The sequence below is a fragment of the Sinohyriopsis cumingii genome, chromosome 1 (assembly GCF_028554795.1).
Source record: "Sinohyriopsis cumingii isolate HCF-2022 chromosome 1, ASM2855479v2, whole genome shotgun sequence".
Classification (NCBI taxonomy): Eukaryota; Metazoa; Mollusca; class Bivalvia; order Unionida; family Unionidae; genus Sinohyriopsis; species Sinohyriopsis cumingii.
In genome coordinates this window covers 49,276,879-49,301,799 of record NC_142961.1, presented here as the reverse complement: position 1 = coordinate 49,301,799, position 24,921 = coordinate 49,276,879, and the positions used below count along the sequence as shown (strand labels likewise).

The 24,921-nt window shown below is 37.4% G+C and overlaps 1 protein-coding gene across 14 annotated transcripts in view; it reads left to right on the top strand.

Moving 5' to 3' along the window:
- Window positions 1-24,921, top strand: part of LOC149806838 (uncharacterized) — a 141,463-nt gene that overhangs the window by 79,481 nt on the left and 37,061 nt on the right. For 13 of the 14 annotated variants that reach the window (XM_089958342.1, XM_089958414.1, XM_089958393.1 and 10 more), the window contains 7 exons: window positions 1,421-1,537; window positions 8,539-8,709; window positions 9,579-9,704; window positions 10,963-11,106; window positions 16,738-16,875; window positions 21,454-21,609; window positions 24,109-24,246. In XM_089958342.1, the coding sequence (XP_089814468.1) occupies window positions 1,421-1,537; window positions 8,539-8,709; window positions 9,579-9,704; window positions 10,963-11,106; window positions 16,738-16,875; window positions 21,454-21,609; window positions 24,109-24,246 (990 nt within the window). The remainder of the gene's footprint in view (window positions 1-1,420; window positions 1,538-8,538; window positions 8,710-9,578; window positions 9,705-10,962; window positions 11,107-16,737; window positions 16,876-21,453; window positions 21,610-24,108; window positions 24,247-24,921) is intronic. The other variant, XM_089958380.1, reaches the window with a different exon arrangement.

Below are 24,921 nucleotides of genomic sequence, written 5' to 3'. Positions count from 1 at the left end.
TATCGTATTTATCCTGGAAAGATGGATAATCCTTGGACAAATAGGAGCATAACTATGCAGCCATATTGTAGCTTCATATTGCAATGCTTTTCTATATGTATCCATTGTTATTTTTAAGTTACTTTTATATAGGTTTTTGAATACTTGATAGTTCTTGTCAATTTGAGCAGAACTCTCCTTCCTAGTTAATTAAACAAAAATTGCATTGACAGACCCATCTGATGGTGTTGCTGCTGTCCCAAAAATGGGAGTTATGTGCCCAAAGCTTTTAAATGGAGCACATTTCCTTTTACAACCAGTTACTCAGTTGAAGACAAATCAATGTGATATATATCTGTGGAAAGATGGGTTTTAGACAACTAAAAAACAGCACAACTGTGTAACTGATATTTTAGTTTTATACCTGTTTGCTTTTATATATGGGGTATTTTGATGTCTCATCTGTTTATTTTTACATTTGCGTCACTTTTAGGAGGCCTTGCTCATATCTTTCAGTCTTGGATAGCTTTTGTAACGTTGAGAATAATTCTCTTTACAGTATTTTCTAAGTCTCCACACAGATCATTACATACAAATTTTGAAAAACCTTCATATTTTCAAATACTTTTCCACACTTTATGCCTCATGAAACCTTAAGTTTGCCAACCTGCAGCTATCTCCGATCATATTATTTGTTCATACAGTTTGTAAATAAGATTCTGCACTGTTGGCTGCCTGGTGGAGTGGCAGTGATGGCAGTCAGAACTACCCAGATCACACCCATTTCTGACTGGAAGATTCCATAAATGGGCTTAGATACTCTATAAATTGACATGTTCTATATTGATGGTGAGAAATGTGTGGAATGAAAGCTTCAACATTTTTCATTGTATTGTTCTTCCATCCTGTATAACTGTTTTTTTGTGAACTCAATTATGGAACTTTATCGTAAGTTGCGCCAGAGAAAATAGTGGAATTTTTGATGTAGTGGATTTATATAACAAATTTTGATTATGTTCAAGGATTGTATAATTATCCTGTGTTTTATTATGCATTTTACAGAATTTTAACATCTTTACCTTTTATTTTGTGTTTATATTTCTTTGCATTGGTTTAATTTCTTAAAATTTTTGTGTGGAGTTCATTCAGTTTACATTTTTTCAAACTGTACCTAATCAGCAATGGATAGCCATTTATTGCGATGGCTTATTGTTAAAGTCTAATACACACGTGCGCGCATGCGCACACACACACACAGGGGGCCCCAAGTGGGTCAGTGTTTTTTTTATGGGGTTTTCCCGGGTTCTTCCTCCATCATTTAAACTGGCCGCCATGTATAGCCTATAAAAAATGGTGTTAAACCCAAGACAACAACATACATCCGTACATATATACATACATACCTCATTAAAATTACATTAACTCTTTTGATGTGTTGCAGCAGCCTCAGACCTGAAACAAGGAAACATTGTTGAAACCCTTAAAGGGAGCAAGTCGCCCTTTCAGCCAGCAGCCCAGTTGAAGGCAGGCAGTGTCATGGATATCCTGGGAAAGACAGGTACAGATTTTAAGAGAACAAATGGTCCAAGTAAGCAGCAACTATTTTAGTTTCATACCCCATTGCTTCATGTGCAAGACAATTTGATTGTTATTTCTATTCTTACATTCATGTTGCTTTTATGAGGACAAGCGCAGCAGAGTTGATGTTCAGAAGCATTTGAAGTGTCTCTTTTTCCACACTTTCTTTACTGTCCATATGACATTTGCTGTATAGGAGCTTGAACCTAACATATTTCCAACAACTTCACAACTTCAGAAGGTTCAGATATGGTATTCATAACAATTTTAGCATACACTTATGCTATTGGGTTTTCTCTTATTTGTGTTGTCGGCTTGCCATCAGGTTAGTGTACTATCTGCACTTTCATTATGATCTAAAGGAATGAGTATTTTGGGTTCTTTGACTAATTTGTTTTCAGAATGCTGCACATATCCAGACCTTCCAGCCCTTAAGTCTGATGAAAATGACCTTTAAAATATGGACTTAATGGGGAAAGAAACAATAACTACAGAAAAATGATTGTTGCTGAAAAATCTTGATAATTGGTTCATCTGTGTTTGATTTGGAACTGGGTTTTAGAATTAGTGGAATTAGGGCATCAGACTAACTTTACAGCAGTAGCTTAGATGCTTTAAATTGCATGTATTTTTTTCATGTGAAGCGTCTGCTTGATCAGACTGTTGATTTTAGAATTTTTTAAAATGGTGTCCAGCAAGCAGTGCGTGTTGAAGATGAAACAGAAATTAAGCTCTTAAAAGTGTTAATCATCAGCACAGAAGAATAAAAATGAATAATAAGATTCTTGTGATTTTGTTGTTGAGTTTAATTATAGTGGCGTGCGCACAATTGTGCATGTGCCACTTTTTTCTGACTGCACCGCAGCCTGCTAGTTGTTCCTGGGGAAGGGAATGGTGCCACCTCCCCTTCTTGTGATTAAAAGCAGGAAGGGACACAGTTACGGTTATTGGACATCACATGTCAATTTGTGTATGTGTCATGGCAGGAGATATGATTGCTGTCATCATCTGAAATGGTAAAGAACTCCAAGACTTAGATCAAGTTGAAAAATAGTCACAAACCATTGAGTTGCATAGGGTTTAGAACTGAAATTTGTTCTGCAGTACTTGTGGTAAATAAGGTTTACTTGTACTCTGCAAACTTTTCAGTTGAACATAATGTCTACCGTCGCTGCCTGTTTTGAATACCAATGTTATTTTGTTACACCTTACTGAAAACTGGTCAGACTTACAGAAAAAAAATAACTAACTTACTGAGACAGTCACATCAGGCTTGGCAGGTCTATATATCTGCTGTATATATATTTTGTTGCTTAATTGAAGTTGAAGACAAAACAGTTAGGGGACCCTTTTTTCTCTCCTGGTATTAGTAAAAATTCAGTTTGTAGTGGGCTCATGTTGTACAGAGGATTTGTCACAATTAAATCATCCATGCCATATATCGATAGAATAAGTGGCTACCAACTTTGAACAAAATGAATTCAAATGCGGAGTAATTATCTGTTCTCATAAGGAGAAGGACATTGTCCTGGATTTTTCTGAGCCACTAATCCCTTAGCTTGATTGTGAAACAATAGGATATGTACTTCTTAATATATTTAATTAGTAGTGTATCATCAAGTAAATATGGATACCGCTCCAGTGGCCCAGCGGTTAGACTGATATCCTTGGATGTAGGAGGTCGCGGGTTCGAATCCTGGCTGAGGCATACCAAAGATTATAAAAATGGTACTAATAGCTGCCTTGCTAGGTGCTCAGCATTAAGAGGTTAGCGTTAGGACTGATCGGCCTGGTGTCAGGATAATGTGACAAGGTGAGACATGGTGCTACATGTCTGCGGCATGATGATGTACATGTGCATTGGCATATCATAGCAAACATGCATGTATACTAATGTTGCAAGTGCAAGTTATCAAGTTCACTGAATTTCCAGTTGTAAATTTTAGTATACGTAGTCTTATAAAATCATATAGAATCATGATGTAAGGAATGAGCACTTGTTCTCCACAAATATCATCTGTTCAGGATTATTAGGAATAAAGTATAATAGGTGCCTTGGATCCATGACGCTTATTATGGTGTTGTTACCATCTGTTAGGGGTAGAGCCTTGGTCCTTCCCAGGTGGAGAAAATTAATGGCAGGGATGAATGGTGCTTTCTTATAAGAGGTGAATTGCCATTGTCTTTGGTAAATCAGTTGTGACATCCTGAGAACAGTGAAGAGCAGCACTCTCATTCCTATTGATCTGATTTGCCAGACAAAGCTTCACCTGTCAGTCTCCAAGCAGTGCTTTTTGAGTGACCAGAAATCAGGTTACAAGTATTTGGTCAATACTAAACCATATTTCTCTAGATTACAGCTGTGGGGATAGGGAGTTCGGTTTGCTCACCCTTCTATGGAAGGGCATTGGATCAGAATTTTTATGTTCCTATTTAACTGCTATGAGATCTTGTGACCCTTCCACTTCCCACTGGTGTTCTGCATCCCCAGAGCACTGGATAATATTGGATATTTCTCCCTTAGTTTCTCAGTATGTTCTGGACCTGCCCTGTTCCATCTCATACATGCCAACCATTACACATTTGGCATAATCATTGTGCTTCATCTTCAAATACGTTGCCTAATCATAATACCCTAAAAAGGTGACCCATTAATTGATAACAGCCTAATAAAGCAAGGAAGCATACAGGTAAAATGTACTGACAATACCTGTTTATAAATCTGTGAGCCTGCACAGAGCTATACCAAATGATGGTTACCTGGAAAAAGGTGATAGCAGATGATTTCAATTACAATGCTACCTATAGTGGAAGGTCAAGGATGGCCTTTTCAGGTAGTATCATTGAAGCATGGTGTTCCAAGGTTAAAGGTAAATGAAACTCACCTGAGAAAAGACGGAATTATACATGTACAAGGAGTTTCCTAAGAGCATAAAGACATGCACACATATAAATAATGTAGCCTGAAACTAACTTGTGAAGTCACATAGGCTACATGTGTGAGCTACTAAGTGCTAAAAAAATATTTATAGGTTATGCAGATAAACATGGCTCAGATGTTGAATATAGAAGCATGTATGTACAGGAGGTGACTGAATAAACCATATATAGAGCTCTGACCTGTACTTGTCAATACCAGAGCAGAAGAAATAAGGAAATGTACACGAGTGTCGTTGTTAATGATGTAGGGTTTATCGCCCTTTATTTAGCCTTGCCATACATGGCATCCAGTATAACTTGTATCACCTTGAGAGTGAGTTCAAAAATGGCAATGCCCTATATATTCTGCTAGAATAAAATGAGCCCCCAGAAGAACCAGATGCAGCAGGCCCTTACTGTCCACTAGGGTCCTGTGCCTAGGGGAAACTTCTGCACATGTTTACCCCTCACTGAGTTTGGGGCACAGGTTTAAGGTGGTGGAGATGGTAAGACTCGCTTGCCGCATCATGGACAGTCCATACTTTCCCTTCTACTGACTTGCCCCTTATAGCTTCCGTCTCTCTGAGTTCTTGTGGTTCCCTGATGGGTATATTAACAGTAACTAACTACCTGAACAGTGTTGAAGTAGCCTTTCATGCTGGTCTCTTCTCTGGCAGCCTCCAATCTTAGAAAAAGGAATTGCTGTCTCAAGCAGCTCTTCAGTACTTGCTGGAGGCTTAAGTTTGCAGGCAACACTAGTTCCTGGTTGCAACTCATGGCTGGTTTAAACTAGTTAACAAGCACATCTACCCTGGTCAACAAGTGGGACCTTCTCCAAAGTTTTTAAAAACTGTCAGCTTCAACAGATGCAATAGCAGTCCAAGTTGAAAACTCTCCTGCCTGACCTTTGCTGAATGAGGCAGTTATAGAGGCCAAGGGAGCAAGTTTTTGGACTCAACCCTAATCCCTAAAAAAACTGGGACATCCCCCATTCTGAAATTACCTCAACCACTATCACAGAACTCAATTTCTTTTCACCAGTCCAAACTGAGTCATCTGAGGGTACACACCCTTCTTTGGATGGGCACAGCCAAGAGGGTGGCAAGTGATCAAAATGGCTGCTATTTCTCTCTCGAACAGGTTCCATCGCAAAGAACACTTCAATATTGACACTCTACTTGTTCAGGAAAGACATAAACCCCCACAGTTGGTTTGACTCCACAGGACGCATACCTTCACATCCACATCCACAAATTTAACAGGAAATACCTTTGATTGTGTCTTGGCCAGGAGGTTTTTCAAATTTTAGCTTTATAATTTAGCGTCAGTTTTGTCTCCAAAGTCCTTTGCACAAAGTTTTCAGGGATCCCCATTGTTCAGTATTTCGAAGACTGATTGAAGCACGATTTCCTAGAGATACCTTCTGAAAAACCTATCCCTCTTTTGATTGCTGTTGTCCAAGTCTTATGTCCACCCTACCTAGAGATGTTGGATCTTGTCCCTACTCAGGTGTTAGTGTACACAGGGATGAATTTTCATGACCAATCACTAGAGAGTTAATGTTTCACCATATAGGACTGCTCAGATTCAGCGGCATGATGCCCCAGTGGTAGACATCACTATAAACTGCCACAGTGCAGACATCGTAGCGATACGAATGAAAATTTGTTAAAGCTGCATTCAGAATCCAAATGACTTACACACACACACACACACCCCTCTCCTGGGAACTTGAAATCACCCTACTAGCAAGCTGGAAACTGCAATAGGACCTGCTATTGGTTCAGATTCCCATGTGACCTGATTTGCATTGATGGCTAGTTGGGATCTTTTTGTGACTGGAGTCCCAGTTCACACCTAGAACCCTACTCCATTCTGTAGTAGCAGTCACTTTTCAGCCAGGCTAATAGAGAGTTTATTTGCTCTGAGACTGAACAGCAAGCTCCCTTTATGTCTCTACCAGATTAGACGGCCTTGGTGGTGGACACCTTCAGAACAATTCATTCAGGTTCCCCATCAAGTCAGGGTCTCCTTGGTAAATCCAGACAAACACTTGTGGCCTCAAATGAGCCCTGTTGATTACACTCAAGCAGGAACTGCTTTTACAGGCTGCTTGTAAAGATTGTGATGCATAGTGGGGAATTTTCTAAAACTGGTGTAGTAAGAAATGCATTGATCTTTACTGTCCCTCTTTAACTGCAGTTGCAGACTTGTATTTCTTTTGAGGAAAAAGAATATTCTGTGCTATAAGGCACTTAAGATCTCAAGGGCTTCCACCTATTGCTTTGGATCCTGATTTTTCTGATCTTGTTTGGTATTTGATCGTTTTATAGACTGGTCACTCATCAGTGTCTAGACGGAAGCTTTTTGTGTTCTTTTGAACCATTATCCTTTGAGAACCTTAACCTTAAGACATTTTTCATGCTGTCCATAGCATCTGCAGGAAGAATTAGAGGAATCTATGCGTTGTCAGTGGAAGAGGTTTGTTTATTGCTGCATCTTGGGCCTATTTCAGTCTCTCCAGTGGATGATGTCATGTGAACTGCCTTCTGGCAATCTGACTTTATCTTTTCATTCTACTATCTTTGGCACAGCTGAGTGAAGTCATTTAATTGTTTGGTCAAATTGTGACAGCGAATGTGGCCAAATAAACCATCAGCCATCAGTAAGAAGTACTCCAACAGTATGTACAAGTGTATTTTCATGTACCAGCTTTTTTTTGTTGAGGTATTTGGTCTCTCTTCAAACTGGTAAAATCAGCAATTCAGTAGTAGCAAGTAAGGTATCACTGGTATTATAATAGCATTTGGGGGTGGGTGGGTAAAACTTGTATGAATTATGTAATACCTGTTACTTGTGCATTGATTTGCTAATCCCACTGAACTTTGGTGCCCTGTCAAAAGAGGAGGATACTCTTTATGTTAGCTATGACTAAGGAATGAGACTGGGATCATGATCTTCCAGTTAGTAATACTTAGCTATTTAGATTGGACTGGGACCTTTTGTCACAGAAAAGGAAAGCAATGCAATAGGAGCAAGTAAGTATTAGTAGGTGATATACTATTGCTTAGTAAGATGGTCAAGTGTTAGGATGTGTGATGTCAGACCCACATGGGCCTCTTGTTTGAAACAATATACCATATTGATTGTTGCGGTTTCAGTGATACTGTTGGTACAGTAAAATGATATTGTTTTCACACTATCAATTAATACAGGCAGGACAAAAGATGGATCTTATATTTGTAGAATTCATTTCTAGATAATCACTGTAGCATGTTTTAGTGAAAAAGAGCTTAATACACGTACATAATTACAGTTGATAGAAAAGGATTGAGTAATTGAAAGTTGCAACCTTTTCTATTTGGTTTTTCTTGAATCACATTATGTATCTAAGTCCTTTTTTTGTGGATCTTGATTACTTTTGATATCTAAATACCTGATTAAATAAAAGGTCAATGCAGTCACTGGGGGGGGGGGATTTTTATCCATAGATGGGGTAGTATACAAACAAGAAAGAATCTTATGATTTACTCTTACAGTTTAATGCAAATAAATGTATCACTTAAGAATTAATCAGAGACATTTCTTTAGTACTAAAATTCCACAAATCTGAGAAATGTTTAAATTGGAAATTTTTATGGTATATTTTCATTTGATTTTGTTATTGTCACTCTTTCTTTTGAGATAACATTTATGTACTGTTGTATGAATGATTGTGATTTAAAGATCAAAAGGGAGGAAAAAAGTGCTTTGAAGGGACATGTCTTCATCTTTCATATTGGATAGGATACATTTTCACCATATAGAAAGATTCAGTAATTGGTATAAAGTTGTCATTTTTGTCCAGAAATGATGGTTTTATATTTGGCTATATCTACTTTAGTGGTTGCACATCTAGGTAGGTGATAATGTACAAGATTGCCTTTTTACAGGAATTTTGTGGGACGACCTTGCTTGACACTGAGGTTGCTTAAACATTCTCTACCACTTAGAATACATGCTGTGAGAAATTGTTGCATCTTGTAGTTTTTACAACACAACATGCTTTTCTTTTTTCACTAGAATCCTCAAGCCCCCTGCCACCTAGTAACTTTTTGTTTGGCAAGTTCCAGCCAACAGCTGGTAGCTGGAAATGTGGGGTGTGCCTAATACAGAACAAGGCAGAGGATACCAAGTGCCCAGCATGTCAAACTCCCAAGCCCACAGTACCATCCAAACTTACACCCACTATAGGTATGTACCAGTCTTACAGTGCCATGCTATTTTTTTTTCTTTTTACATCATTGCTCATTTTCTCCAGGATGCAAAAATTCCTAAATGAAATAGGTGTGCGAGAAAATACTCCATGGGTCAGGAGTTACGCAAGAAGTAAAATAAATTGAAAACAGTTAAAATTAATAATTTGAAAACTTTAATTTCAAAGCCTTAAGTTAAACTTGTGTGTCTTTCTCAGAGTCAGCCTTTGGCACCAAAGTCACACCATTCGTCAGCTTAATCCAGCAGAGAGCAGGGAGCTGGAAGTGTGATACCTGCCTAATTAAGAACAAGGCAGAAGTAAAAAAATGTGCTGCAAATAATATAAATCATTTTCTTTGTGGTTCATGGACACATACTATCTCAGATTATGCATATTTTTTGTTGTAAACAGTATCAATCAAAAGTTATAAAAATATGTTAATTATTGTCTTGTTTACATTTAGTTTTTGCTTTTTTGCCCAGTCTATTTAATAACTTAGATGGCAGTACTTGGGTATTGCTTTTCTGGTAGCAGCAGGATTAAAAGTTCTCTAAGTTTGTAATAACATTATGCAGTGAGAAGAGGTACATACCATGTGAGGAAAATTTGCTGCTGAACTATTGCTGACCTTTAATTTATAACATGCCTACCAAACAATATGAACTTTCTAGTAACATTCATGTCTTGCTTATTACTAATAGTTATATATGTTCAGATCAGAAAACTTATTAAACCTGTTCAGCTGCAGTTAAATTACCATTGTAAGATCTGCTCTCTGGTACTGAAAATTTGTATGTCTTTGCTATATCTGAAATGGTCATATTTTAAGATCATTAAAAATTAACATTATTTCTTTTCTTGACAGGATCAAACCTGGGTTCTATGTCCACCCCAGCAGGAAGCTGGAAATGTGATACCTGCCTTATTCAGAACAAGGCAGAAATAAACAAATGTGCTGCCTGTGGGTCTGCCAAACCAGTCAAGTCAGCAGGTGATGTTGCTTTTTTATCATACAAATTTTCAAGGTACATCATATTTAGCTCCTATCAAAAGAAAATGAGAAGAGTAGGTGAGTCACATTTGAATATTTAACTGTTTGCTTGTTCCTCAACTGTTTTGGTCATGCTACATGTCTGCAACATGATTCCCCAGTGCTAGATATCACTAAACTGTCACACTGCAGACATCATAGCGATATGACTGAATTTTTTTAAAAGCTACATTAAAAATCCCAATCCCAATGACACACACACACAGACACACACACACATCTGTTTTGGCATATAGTGAGACGTGTGAATCTTTTATGCCGTTGGCAACACCCATTGTTGATATCTTGTAATAGTTTTTAAAAGTCAAAAGCAGTGAGAGTTCATGTAATGCAGGTGACAGGTGAGAGACGTTGAGCCATGAAACTCATGTCTTCTAATCTTTACATCCAGGAAATATAAAACTTGTGGCAGATGTTTAGTCTCTTTTATGCAGATTAGATAGTAATTTAGGCAACAGCAGTTGCCGTTGGATGAAAACATGTCCTAGATTTTAAATGCAGAGGAAGTTAGAGCAAAGTGCCTATCTTAGAAACACACCAGGGCAATCATTCCAGGCTAGAAAATTGGATTAGAAAATCTTGTTTTAGCTACTTGTTCTGAGTGGATGGTCATAATCAACATGGGTTCTTCGCCTAATAGATTTAGTTTAGTTGATGCTAAATGAAAATGATGCCAATTTGCCATCCAATATGGCCTTTGGTGGCCAGCTTGAAAATCTTGTTAATGCAATTCCTCTTACATGGATGTTCATATCAGCATGGGGTTTTAACTTAAAGAAAGTATGCACCATGAAAGCAATCAAAAAAAATATCTTGTAATCTCTACTTCTCCTGAATAGATAGATAGATCTATCAACTTGGGATTTTCACTAAAAGACATTTTATAATGTCTGGCTGGTTCTACATAAAAATGATGCCAGCCTGACTTCCAATATAGCAGCCATCTTAAAAATCTTACCACAACTCAACTTGAACAGAATTTCATATTGACATGGGCTTTTCACCAGAATACTTCTTATGATGTCCATCTGGTCTTAAATGCAAATGGTGCTGATCTGACATCCATTGTGCCCCCCCCCATGGCAGCCATCTTGAAATGATATTGTCTCTACTCGTTTCCAAATGGATGTCTTTATCGACATTGGTTTTCACCATAAACTAACTTGGTTTCATTATTCTCCTTTTTTTTTTTTGACAGGGTCAGTCTTTGGCAGTACAACCACTCCATTGGTCAGTGTAGCTCCAGCTGGATGCTGGAAGTGTGATACCTGCCTCATTCAGAACAAGGCAGATGTTAATAGATGCGCTGCATGTGGTTCAGCCAAACCAGTCAAGTCAACCGGTAATACTTATTTTATGAGGTGTTTTTTTTAAAAAAAATACCCACCCCCATGTAAATAATGTGGGTAAATAAAGCTTCACCATATTGATTTTTTTGTGTATGTAATCTCAGTGAAGTCAAATTTGGTATGAGGACTTGCACAAATAAAATTTAAGTTGTATTTGATTTTCACCATTTTGTAGTAGAATTTTATAGATTTGTGGCTTCTGTTTGACTTTGAACTTTTACCAAATAATTGAAAATAATTTTGGATTTAATCAGCTCAATAATACGGCTTTACATGAAGAAAATCTTGGTCCAGTTTAAAGTTTAGCATTGTTTTGCTTAATTCGATGGTCTTGTGGATTTAAACTGAATTTGGTTTGAGGCTTACCCTTAAGAAAATCTTGGTCACTTCCAGTTTTTACTATTTTCTAGCAGAAGTTCACTGTTTTTAGACCCAGTCTATTTTGACATTTGTTGTTTAATTACATTCTGCTCAGTAATTGTTTTCATTGTTTTCAGCACAACTTTGTACCCAGTTTTAACCCTTGATCCACTGAGACTTTTACCCTTCCATTTCATTTCAGCTTCTTAACTTTTTTAAAAACCTCTTTGATTGGTGTCAGATTTGGTTCTGTGGCTTTACTTGGAAAGGCCCCAAGTCCTGTTTGATTTTCATAATTTTCAGGTATCAGTTGAGTTACGGATAGTGGTGTACTTAGCACTTTGCCTTTTAATAACCTCATATTGGTGATAATACTTACCATATTGACAGATTTTTAGTTCTGTCCTTCCATGCCTGATATCTATATTTTCTGTAGTAGGAATAGATTTCTAGCTCTTTCCATCCAGACAACTCCAGTGGCCTAGTGGTTGGAGTGTCCGCCTCGGATGTGGGAGGTCATGGGTTCGATCCACAGCCGAGTCATACCAAAGGCTTAAAAAATTGGTACTAACACCGCCTTGCTTTAAGAGGTTAGTGTTAGGACTGGTCAGCCTGGTGTCAGGATAATGTGACTGGGTGGGACATCATGCCACATGTCTGTGGCTTGATGCCCCAGTGCTAGACATCACTGTGAACTGCCACACTGCAGACATCATAGTGATATGACTGACAAATTGTTAAAACTATGCTAAAAATCCAAATCACACACACGCACTTTCCATCCGTGTTTGGTATCTACAGTTTAGATTCCAGGACAAAACTCTACAATCATTGAATTCATCTCTTGAAACCTGGTACATATATACATGCAGGGTTCCCACACTACTGGGAGAAAAGGTCGGGAATTTTTTTTTTCCCCGACCGTGAAAAGTTCTTGAATTTTGCAATTATTGATGAAAGTCAGGAAAAACCTGGAAATTTTCTGCCAGCACTTGACGCCCGAAACAATGTAATTGAGTCTTAACTAAACTGATTGTGAGTGAAATTTATCGAGTTCTAACCAGAATATTCGGAGGGTGCAGTATGGATCATTTGGGTGCTTGCAATAAACATATATGCTTAGTAAACCCAAACGCTCAGAGGATTAGATTTGTCTGGTAGACTTCTATTTTCAAAGTCAGCTTGATATCCGTATCTTTCCTTACATGGAAGGCATGATAACCACTCTAGCATCACAGAGGCCAACATGGTGGTGGCAAAGCATAGCCGCTTACCGGATGGTCTAGCAAACTTTAAATGTTGTTAGATCGAGTGCATGCATGAAATTGATATGAAAGTTACCCATTTTCTCAGAAATTGTGACTATTATATTCATTATGACATTAATCTGCTGAAAGACAAGATAAAACTATGGCGTTGATGCAATGTGACCTGATACTCAAGATTTGCATTGCTGAGCGCATAAGTACACAAATCTAACAACCCACATTTTCAGATGTTGTTGATTTAAAAAAAAAAAAAAAAATCTTGAATGAAAGTCATATACTGGTTGTAATATAAATACAAAAACAAAAGAACACAGAAGAAGACTTTTCCATATTTATATGTTTCGTGAACAACTTCTGGAGTTTTGTTGTATGACATGACTACTGCATTGACATGTACTCTGCTTGATAAATCAGACTGGCCAGATTGCTGGTTTTTACAAAAAGTATCAGACTTTGATTTAATATAATTGAATTTCTGTACAAGAACATTAAAAAGGAGTTTGTTGTTGATATTGCATGACTATTGGACTTCAGATGTCGTCGTTTGAGATTTGTGAAATCATGTGACTAGTAATACAAATGGCAAGTACAGCGTCAGGTTTAATCTATGCTTTAGTTTCGTCTAGTCTGTCAGCAGATTAAAGACATAACGATTATAATACTTGCCATTTCTGAGAAAATCATTTTCCTATCGATTTCATACAAGTATAAGTCGAGAAAACATACATTTAAATTTTCTAGGCCTGCTGGTAAGTGACTACCATATATTGCTACCGCTTGGTGGCAGCAAATTCCAAATTTTCTATATGCATTGGCAATGACCCCACACCCAAATGTCCAAATATGGAAAAGGTGGTGGAAATATTCGGAGGAAACCTATATTAGAAAATGGACTGCTATTCGTTTTAAGCCAAATTGTTGAATCTCAGAGTTAAAATGAGAAATTGTTGTCCCTTGTATTATGTATTAAAAACGATATGAGCCTCTGTATCAATACAGGTTTGGCGACCGGTTTAACGAATTACAATAAGATAAGTTGATTTTACATAAAATTCAGTCCTTATTTATACAACAGTATATAATTTTGGTGGTCTTTTGTCAAAATTTAAATCAACCCTTTTGAAAATGTTTTTTAAATGTAGGATTTTTAACCAGATAAATTGTGTTGATTTTCTATCCAATATGACCACCACATTAGACATCTTTAAAATCTTATTGCTACTCCTTCTTGATTTGAATCTTATCAGGATTGGGTTTCACTTGAAGACTTTTTATTATGTTGGTACTGAATGAAAATTGTACCAATAAGACATCCAGTGTGGCCACCATAGCAACCATCCTGAAAATCTTTTTTTTCTTCCCTATTTATCCTAAATGAAAAGTCACATCAACATGAGGCTTTCACCAGAAGACTTAAGTATTATATCTAATTGGTCCTGAAAGAAACTATTGCCTATTACACCTCAAATTTTGCTGTCACATTGAACATACTGAAAATCTTGTCACATCTCCTGAATGGATGGTCATATCAACATGGAGTTTTCACAGAAGGTCTTCAAATGCTACCCAATTTGTTCAAATGAAAATGGTGCAGATGTTACATCCAGTATGGCAGCCACAGTGGCTAATTTGAAAATCTTGTCATTCATAAATAATAGAGCCATTTTCAGTACATGGCAATTAAAACGAAGAAATTGTCTTATCTTGAATGCCTGAATTCTTTTTGGCTAGGAAAGTGTCTGTCCTTTCAAGGAACTCGTGTTTGGGTTTGGTTTGCTAATTTTGTGTAAATAATGAGATAAAGATTGAGGCTAATGTTTGCATTTAAAGTTTGTTATACTATATGTAGACAGCAGGATAAGTTTTGTCTGAAAGTGATTATCCACCTATGTAGCAACTGTGCATTTTAATTTCACACATTTGTTTATATACATTATCCAGCCCTTTTTGCTAAAACAGTTTATATTTCTTGTTGTACACTTTATAGTGAACATTTTTTGGATTGATCTTAGAGGACACGACCTGGTTTTATATCATCCAGAATAAGTGTTAAAGTAATCTAGTGTTAACCTTATCTGCCTACTCATCTGTTGTCCATCTCTCTGTCCTTCTCTCCAGCATTCCTTTGCTTAGTGTTTCATTTCCTTGTGATTTTTTCCCCCCATGCATTCTCACTTGTCGGGGGTCGAGTGGACGAGTGGTCTCAAGTGCTTTCCGTTACGGATCACTGCCATCTCACCTCTGTCTGCGTGGGTTCGAGTCTCGGATTCGGCCAGTGTGGGTAAGTGAGAAAGCTTGCCAGTAGCTTCTCGTGGGTCGGTGGTTCTTTCAGGGGTTTTCCTGGGTTCTTCCTTCACCATTAATACTGGCCACCATGTATAGCCTATCGTGTGCTGAAAAATGGTTTTAAACTCCACAACAACAACAACACTTGTTGGGTCTTATCGTCCCAAAAGTAGGTCATCACAAGCTGCATTTAATTTTTCAGACTTATAACCTGGGCATACCATCATTAGATGATATGACTTGGAGTGTATAGTCATGTTGCTTTTTCTATTGATATATTATAGTGAATAATTTTTCATCAGATCAGAAGTAGGTCATTGGTCTATTTTGAGTCAGTTTCTGAAGCAATCTTAAAGTTCTGTTGTGTATCATTTTATGGAATCTTTGTTCTACTTCTAACACTGTTATTTCAAACATTGGTCACTGACCTACATTTAATGCTTTGACTTTTCTCAAAGTTGTTTGGGATCATTGCATTGCGTCTCACTGAATCATCAGGTACATCTGTACATTGATCATATTGACTAGAAGTAATGTAATACCCCATGTCATGGGCAAGGTTCCGGTGTGATAGCCTTATCTACACCTTGGCATATTGGGCAGATATTTCTGTGCTTCTTGACTGAATTTCATTGGATGCGGTGGTAAGCTGCCGCATCCAATCAAAATTAAGTTGTTCAGATTTGAACACTGGTCCTTTAAGATTCAGATAAGGGGAGCACACAACTTGAATGGACTGATAAATAAGCAATTTTCCATTGCCTATCCATATTTGCACAAATAACTTTCACTCAGATAAACGTGCAATTGCTTCCCTTTGGTATGTAGTCATACCTTTGTTGTTAAACTTATATAGTATCCGTTTTAGGTCAGTTACCTCCCCAGTTTTTGGGCCGATGTACAATGCATCATGCATTTGGTTAGGGGGCGCTCACCAATTAATATGTACTTTTGAGAGAGTGACATATGTAAGGTGAAGTAGTTCGCATTTAAAACATGCACAGTGGAGAGAATGTTGGCATACCTCTATGCTACTTTAATGTAATGTGGATGATATTTCTTTGGATATTGTACTTTTGGAAATTTTACATGATTTAAGCACACTTGTAACTAAAATGACTGCTCCCTTGTTTAAAAAATCAGCATGAATTAGTCTAAAGTACACTATACATAGCAGTGATTAAAATAGGGAAAATTAATTTTGCCAGACTAGACAATACCAGCGTCTGAAAGTGCAATGAATGAATTACCAAATATATAAGATGTAAAAAAGTTATCGGCTCTTTTCAATACAATTTACCTCTGAAGTTCAGGAAGTGAAAATGACCAAGTAGAGCTAGAACTTTTTTTGAAAGGTGCACATCTGAAGTAAGGCCAAGTTGTATACTCTATAACCCATAGTACACCCATCAATCATACACCAAAATAAAGGGAATTAAACGTTCTTTGAATTATACCTAAGATATACAATGTCTTTTTTTAATAGCCAGTATAACCAGTGAGGAAAGCCAGGGAAATTCTCTTTCTTTAAAATCCTAACCCTATGCAAAATATGAAACTGTAGAGTGCCACCTTAGGCATTACATACTAAGGTAGGCAAGTCATGAAATCCAATCGATGTCACTAGAACAAAGCACTAATTTACCTGTTAGATCTGCCAATCAGAGAGGAGATTGTTAATTTGGCATTTGTTTTCGTAAAATTCATTAGGTTCCGAAAGCAGTGGCTCTTGCCCTGAATCATATCTGAATCCCTTTCCACCTGGGAACTGGATATGTGCTTCTTGCCTGATACAGAACAAGGCTGATGCTGTTAAATGTGGTAAATGTCAGTCAGACAAACCTTCAGGTAAGTTGCTATGAAAGTTGTGTACATTTCTGCATTTGTTCCCACATTTCATTTGTTTAATTAAGCAAACTAAATAATTCTAAAGCTGTTCTAGAAATGGGGTTGGTAGGTGGAGCGCTGAAGACACTTTAGAGTCCACCAAGTTTTAATTGGACATAAAATTGGTCATTAATAAATGAATAGGACATTCGTGTGTGTGAAGCACTGTCTTAAAGTAATTGTCTCTTTTATTAGGTGTTAGTTTGATGTCTCTGGTAATATTGATTATATAATGAACTGCCAACCATTCTGGATTTTTGTAGAATAAAAATTTTTGTTGAGATTTCCTCATGAAATTCTGGAACATCAAAATTGTTGGGGATACAATTTTGAATGGCAGTTTTCTGTTTGAGCATAGGGAGGGATAAAGTACTTCAACACCAACATGATGGATTGGTACATAGCATGTAGTTTTCAACTTTAAAGACGGTCTCTCTGACCGCTCCGGGTGGCCTAAGGGTTAGAGTGTCCACCTCAGATGCAAGAGGTCACGGGTTCAAACCCCAACCAAGTCATACCAAAGATTTAAAAAAATGGTACTAACATCTGCCCCGCTAGGCACTCAGCATTAAGAGGTTAGTGTTAGGACTGGTCAGCCTGTTGTCAGGATAATGTGACTGGGTGGGACATGATGCTACTTGTCTGCGGCATGATGCCCCAGTGTTAGACATCACTGTAAACTGCCACACTGCAGATATCATAGCGATATGACTGGGAAATTGTTGCAGCTGTGTTAAAAATCCAAAACACACACACACACACTTGACGCTTCCATGGCCTAATGGTTAGAGTGTCCACCTCGGATGCAGGAAGTCATGGGTTTGATCCCTGACCAAGTCATACCACAGACTTGTAAAAATGGTACTAACAGCTGCCTCGCTTGGCACTCAGCATTAAGAGGTTAGTGTTAGGACTGGTCGGCCTGGTGTCGGGATAATGTGACTAGGTGGGACATCATCCTACATGTCTGCGAAAAACATAAACTGCCACACTGCAGACATCGTAGCGATATGACTGAAAAATTGTTAAAACTACATTAAAAATCCAAATCACACACACAAAAGACAATCTGTACATGACAAAAATTCTGTAAATTAAACTGATTTGGTCAATAATGACAACAGAGATGAAGTGAAAAGAAAGATGCAGACAGTTCCACAGAGTTGATGGTTTTGGTTCTTGTTTGGCAAAAATCATTAAGGAATTCAGGGTTCTGGAATTGGAGAAATTGATTAGAAATTTATTATCATTAGTGTGTCGATCCTTTTGTTCAGGCGTGTATAGGCTTGTATAAGGATTAATTATGATTGTACTGGTTTCTTATTTTTAATGATCAAGTATGTGATCTAGGGATGCCTTGATTGCACAAAATTGATTTCTGTTAAGCATGCACAGGCGTTGGCATCTCTGAAGAACTTGTTACAATAAATAAGAAGAAATTAGGAATTTGGCTGTCTGGATTACTGTAATCAGTTGATGGCTATAGATGGAGTGAAAGGATTCTCAAAACAAAGAATTTAATGCAGATGAAAGGTGCTTCAGAAGTATGTCATGAGGAAATATGTAGTTTTCTTTTGACAATATTAACATCATTGTTGCATCTAGACATTAATTTACACATTTGTGAAAGCCTGGCACAAAATCCTCAGTCCTAAAATTGTCAAAGTTTATATACTGTTTAATTCATAATAAATTGTTAATTTTTATCATGAATCAATAATCAATATCTTGGTTGGTTTCCATGCTCGGATTTAATGGCATTTTCAATACCACATTGATTATATCATGCAAATAAATGGGAGCAAATTGCCTTTCCTACAGACAAGGCAGCCAACCCTAGCTGTTCAGGGAGGGTATCAAACCTGCATACTTTGGATTATGTTTCTGGTGCTCTACCATCTGAGCCATACCATGACTGTCTCAATAATATCATGGTAAAGGTTTCACTTTTTGGAAGGCAAAACATGCTCTGCCTTGCTCTGATTGGTCAGGAACGTTTTGGAACTAGCTCTGTCTCTTGCATTTTGGAAATGTTATTGTGGTCATATGCTGCGCTTTGTGATGAAACCAGAATAATCCACAACAGTGGAAAGTGTTAGCCAGGTGTCTTTATGAAAGACTGACTTATTAACCTTTGATTTACTTCCAAGTCTTGCTGAAATGACACTACAGATATGGACTTGCAGAATAAATTTTGAAAGATACGAAAAGGCACTTGTTTCTGTTGATTCTGGATGTTGGACTGCTGTGGTTTGGTTTGGTGTTTCATGGCACAGCAACACAACAAAGTTGTTTCATTCCAAGGCAGTATGAGTAAAGCACCTAGCCCAAGGACATACCAGTAGCTAACCCAAGCAGGTCCGATGGCTGGATTCCAAAAGGCTCACTGTATCAAGTATATATTTTAATTACAGACCTGCCAACCCTACTGAAAAGATTGGTAGAATCCCGATTTATGGACCTATCTCCCCATTCCCAATATTAAAGAAAAATCCAGATTTTTCAACTCCCCGAGGAAAAAAAAATGTATTTTTCTTTTTTTCTTTTCAAAAACATAATTTTATGTTTCCCTGGTTCTGTTTCTGGTTTTTCTGTATCTGGTATGTTTCTAAATACTTTACCGTATCCGGCTTGATTTCCAGTTTTCATCCACCAATACAAAGAGATTGTCTCAGTGTGGTTCTCTTTATCCAACCCCATCAGCAAATCGCAGCATCATAATGGATAAGTTTCTCAGCAAGAAGCAAAAAAGAAGAAAAGTAACATGACTTTTCACCAGCCAAGAAAAAGAAATGGGATCAAGAATATAGGAGTGATCGGGAAAAGCAGTTTGCTTTCATTTGTGCATCTACTCGCAGGGCCTATCATGCATTCTGCCACTGATGATCAGCTCTTTCCACATTCAATTCTGCATTATAATTATTGATTTAGCAAAGCTGAAACTCTTTATGCTCATTATTGTTGATTCCTGCCTTTTGGGTGGAGACAAAGGCCAGGTCCTTAAACGATACTATAGATTGTTTAGACACATCTGCAATGCTTGTATGAACAAGTAAGTCATCCTTTAGTGGGTAGCTCTCAGGTATAAAAAGGATGGGTCTGGCCAACTGTTGTTTGCAACCCTTAGGAGAGTAATGCTTTCAATACTGCACATAAACAGCAATGCTGAGAGAGCATTCTCAATGGTCAAAAAACCCCAGAACCAGCCAAAGAGCCAGCCTGTCAGCATCAACCCTGGAAGCTATTCTTGTTAGCAAATTTGGCACCCAGTGACAAATAAATGATAAACTTATGCAGAAATCCAAATCTGCAACATACAATGGACTGAAATAACAAAATTAAACATCTTTATCATGATATATACATCTTACTCTTGTACCTTCTGATTTTGTACTCTGCCTCCTGTTTTTTAATGGAGATTTCAGGGCAAATTCCTGATTTTGATTTTTTCAGTGTTGTCAGATCTGTAATTATTGCACACAGGTGGAAGCTATTATATTCTGATGTTATCTGTCTATTACCAGTTGGTGTCTACATATTGACTCTAAAAAGCTCTAAGACAGGCATATGCAAACTATGTCCCTCGGGCCAGGTTCGGGCTCTGAACTGGTTTTATCTGCCTTTTTTTAATACTTAATATAGGGTGTGGTGTGATTATGGATCACTTGTAGGTTAGATAGAGAAGAACCCTATCTATTTTGGGTCCAGCTGTCAGGGTTACTGACCAAAAGAGGGATAATTGGCTTCGGCACAATAACTTGTTTCTCCAAACCTTGGAGGTTTTGTGCAGTTGTGGTAATGAAGAAAGCTATGGATTTTAGGGTCAGAAGGTTAATAAGTGAACGAATCGGAATGGTTTCCACACAATAACATTACCATGGATGCTGCCAGGCCATGGAATAGTGGGTTTCTTGCAAGAACGACTGCTGATCATGCAACTTCTCAAAACCAATGGAGGAAAGGTCATGCAAATTTGTTGTACACTACGTGCATTTTTTAAAATCCTTTTTTATACACAAATTCAAATTAAGATTTGTTAAATTCAGTCTTGGTCATTTATTTGTGGGTGATTTCAATCGAGCCATACTGAGGAAGATTTAGTGTTTGAATATAAGCATGTGTATGATTGAGATCTGCTTTTCTGCAGAAGCTATCAAGGAGTTCTGATTTGTCTCCTAGAGGGGTATAACAAACTGATCTATTGGTCAGCCGTAACGGAAATTTATAGAGCAAAAGAAGCATACATACCAACTCTTGTTTTTCTGCAATCATTATACTTTTTTCCGCATCTAATTATGTCTTGTGTTCACCTGTACGTGGATTATGCTTTCTGGTAGAAAAAAAAATGAAATAATAATAATATTGGTCAGAAGATCGTGGTCACTGGGACTGAAAGAAGAGAAATGGTTAATCCACAGAAAATTCAGTTAGGGAGAAAGATGATTGTTAAACATGGTGAAGGCATATAATTTGCAATGATTGTTACTCTTCTTACAAAGATAACATAAAAATAACACATCTGAATATTAATTTTTTCAGGGAAATCAGGTGGCATCACCAAAACAGATAATTCCTTGTCTGACAAGTTCAAACCTGCTGTAGGAAGCTGGACATGCAATATGTGTCTAGTCCTTAATAATGGGAATAGTACCAAGTGTGTCTCCTGTGAAACAGAGAAACCACCACCTAAAACAGGTAACTTTTATGTCCCAGCCATATCTATAGAGGATTCATATTCACATCCAGTCATATTTCCTCCATTGCAGTTGTGTTTCCGTTTAGCTCCTAAAGTCCCAGTACCACCATTGGGATGATGAGGTTGTACCCTACTTTGAGCTCTGTAGCATCCAGGTCATTTAATATGCACCAAAGTGGGTGGTATTATAGACAAGTAGACAATTAGTAACAAATAATCTGAACTTTCTACTTGCATTACAAAGTACAGAGGGAAAACTTTAATTTTGAGACCCGATGTTTTTACACCAAAGATTTGCCAGTTGCTGGAACCGTAATGTAGACGTTTTTGGCCTGAGGCAGACTGGTATGACCTGCACATGGACAGGATAACCTTTTCAAAAAGTATCTTTTGATATCTGGGTAAAACATTGCCAGGACATGAAAATGATGTGTTTAATAAGCCACAAAAAAAGAAGAAAGAATGAACTTTTACCTTTCTGCACTTGTGCAAGCAAAATAGCCAATAGAAAATGACATTTCTAACACAATTAGGCATCCGGTTAAATGAAAATCTCTTGGAAGCAGATGTATTTGGATGTATTCAGAATTGACCTCCAAAATGCGTTTCCTACCTCTATTTCAGGCAAAAATGACAAAAATCTCAAGGGGAGGGCTGAATGAGTTAAGAGCTTTTAAATTCATATCATAGACTAAGATTACATTTGGAATAAGGCTTTACATTAAGCAGATTTTGGTCAAAATATTTGTGGAGAGTCCATGTTGTTAGGGTATATTTTTCTGGTCAGTATCTTATTTCCACTTTAAGAGTTTACATAAGGTAGTTCCTCAAAAAATCCCTTCATTCATTAGCCATAATGCCAGAGTTCATCCCTATGCAGACCAGTATTTATTATAAGAAAACAGAGAAACTTCGACTTTTTACCAGCCTATTACTTCTTCTGTTAGGTTTTTAGCTTAGACATTGTAAGATTTTACAGTTTCTAATCTCCCATTCATGTCAAAAATCTTAGAAAAGGTTGTTCTATCCCAGCTTGTATCTCATCTAAATTCAAATAGTCTTTTTAGCAATGTACAGTCTGCATATCGCCCTTGCCACAGTACTGAAACTACTCTTCTAAAAGTAGTTAATGACATTCTCTCTGCATTGGATAGCGGAAAGATTACAGTCCTCACCCTCCTTGATTTGTCTGCAGCATTTGACACAATAGACCATGATATATTACTTTACCATCTCCAGCATGTATTTGGCATTCATGATACAGCCTTACTGTGGTTCAAGTCCTACTTGGTCAACAGGACACAAATTGTATCTGCAAATGGAATACACTACAGCCCAGTTGATCTATGTTGTGGTGTTCCACAGGGGTCTGTTCTTGGACCTGTTCTCTTCATTCTGTACACTCAGTCGCTCTCAAGTGTCATAGATCATCATCCAGTGTCTCACCAATTGTATGCTTATGACACCCAAATATACAAATCTAGCCACCCAACTGAAGTTGATGCTACCATCCAAGGTGTAGAGAGGTGCTTTTCTGATGTGAAATCATGGATGACTTGTAACAAGCTGCAGATGAATGATGATAAAACTGAGGCCATTCTGATCACAACACAAAGATTTTCTCATTCACATCCTTTACCTCAAACAATAAATATCAGCAACGCCAACATTAAATTCACACAATCAGTACGAAACCTAGGTGTTACTCTGGACAGTACTCTCACATTGCACCAACATGTCATGAACATATGCAAGGCTGCATATCTTGAGCTGAGACACATCAGTTCAATTCGCAAATATCTTTCAGTTGATGCCACTAAAACACTTGTGTGTTCATTAGTACTTAAAAGACGGGACTATTGTAACTCAATTCTGTCTGGTTCATCTCAATATCTACCCCAGAAACTTCAAAAAGTTCAAAACACAGCTGCTCGGATCACATTCAAGAGGGCTCTCAAAACTCACATATTTCGACTGGAAGAACAAACTTAAAGACCTAATAATGTTTTCTACCTGAAATATTCTCAGCATGTTTTTTAATTTTTAATGTTTTTCTAATTTCATGTTGTTTGTTTTTGTAATAATCTTACAGGTGTTGTCTAATGTTGTAAAACGCTTAGAGCTTCGAAAGATTAGACGCTATGCAAAGTCCTCATTATTATTATTATTATTATTATTATGATAGTTGTTGTTTAATTAAGTTCAGGGAAGTGACTCGTATAAAACAAAATGGAAGGCATTGCAGACGTCTTTGATTCTTTAACTTGTCTCTAACTAGCATCTAAAACTGCCATCATCCACACTTTGTTAAAAGAGTAACATTATAGTCATCCAGAGTTTTTGTAGAAGGAACTTAAGATATAAGAATAAACTAATGGCTAGGTGGAGACAAGGACAAGATTTAAAGTAAATATTTACAGTAATGAGTTTTGCCATTAAGAATCCTTGCAGTAAGTTGAATCAAGTATAATTTTTGTGACACTTTTGTGCATTTACAGGTGATACCTTTATGAACAGCTTTAAGAAGCCACTGGGTACCTGGGACTGTGAAATCTGCCTGGTAACCAACAAGCCCACGGCCGTTCAGTGCATAGCTTGCGACAGCCCTCGTCCTGGAGAAAAGCCCAAACATCTAGGTAAAGAAGTTAAAAAGGAAATTGTTCCCAATCATAGTATATTTTTTTAAATATGCCGACACCATAGCCCTGCTAAAGAGATGTTGGACCTGCAACTAAGAAGGGTGCAGGTTTTTAGCTTGTATAGAGAAGACTTGGTCAGGCAACATGGTGTGTCTATAGGCAAGGCATATTGCCCAGATTACATTGGCATGTGTTAATGTGCCTTTCAACTCATGACATACACAGTAGCTGGTAGATTTTGTCTGCATTTGGTCTGGAGCATTATCCTTGTGTTCTAGGGGCACCATGTTGTGATCTGAAGGCTCTTCACATACAGGAACCATATGTTGCATACTCATGGTAATATTTATTAGGTGAAAACTTGTTTATATACTCTTATATTTCCAGTGGATAATCTTTGTGTTTTGTGGCAAATGTAGAAAGGGTATATAGTTTATTTGTGTCCATCCATCACTCAGTCTAGGTATCATTGGTTGCATGGCTTGTTAAAGACCTACTTTGTAACCATGCATAAATTTACCACACAAATGACCCCATTTCAGTCATTTCATATAAGCATAGGCTAGACCAAGAGTTCTTAAGATACTCATAACATCACTAGATGCTGGAGAATTTTATTCCTACTTACCTGGTATGGTCTTGTCCAATAAAAATGCATGAAACTTGTCAGAG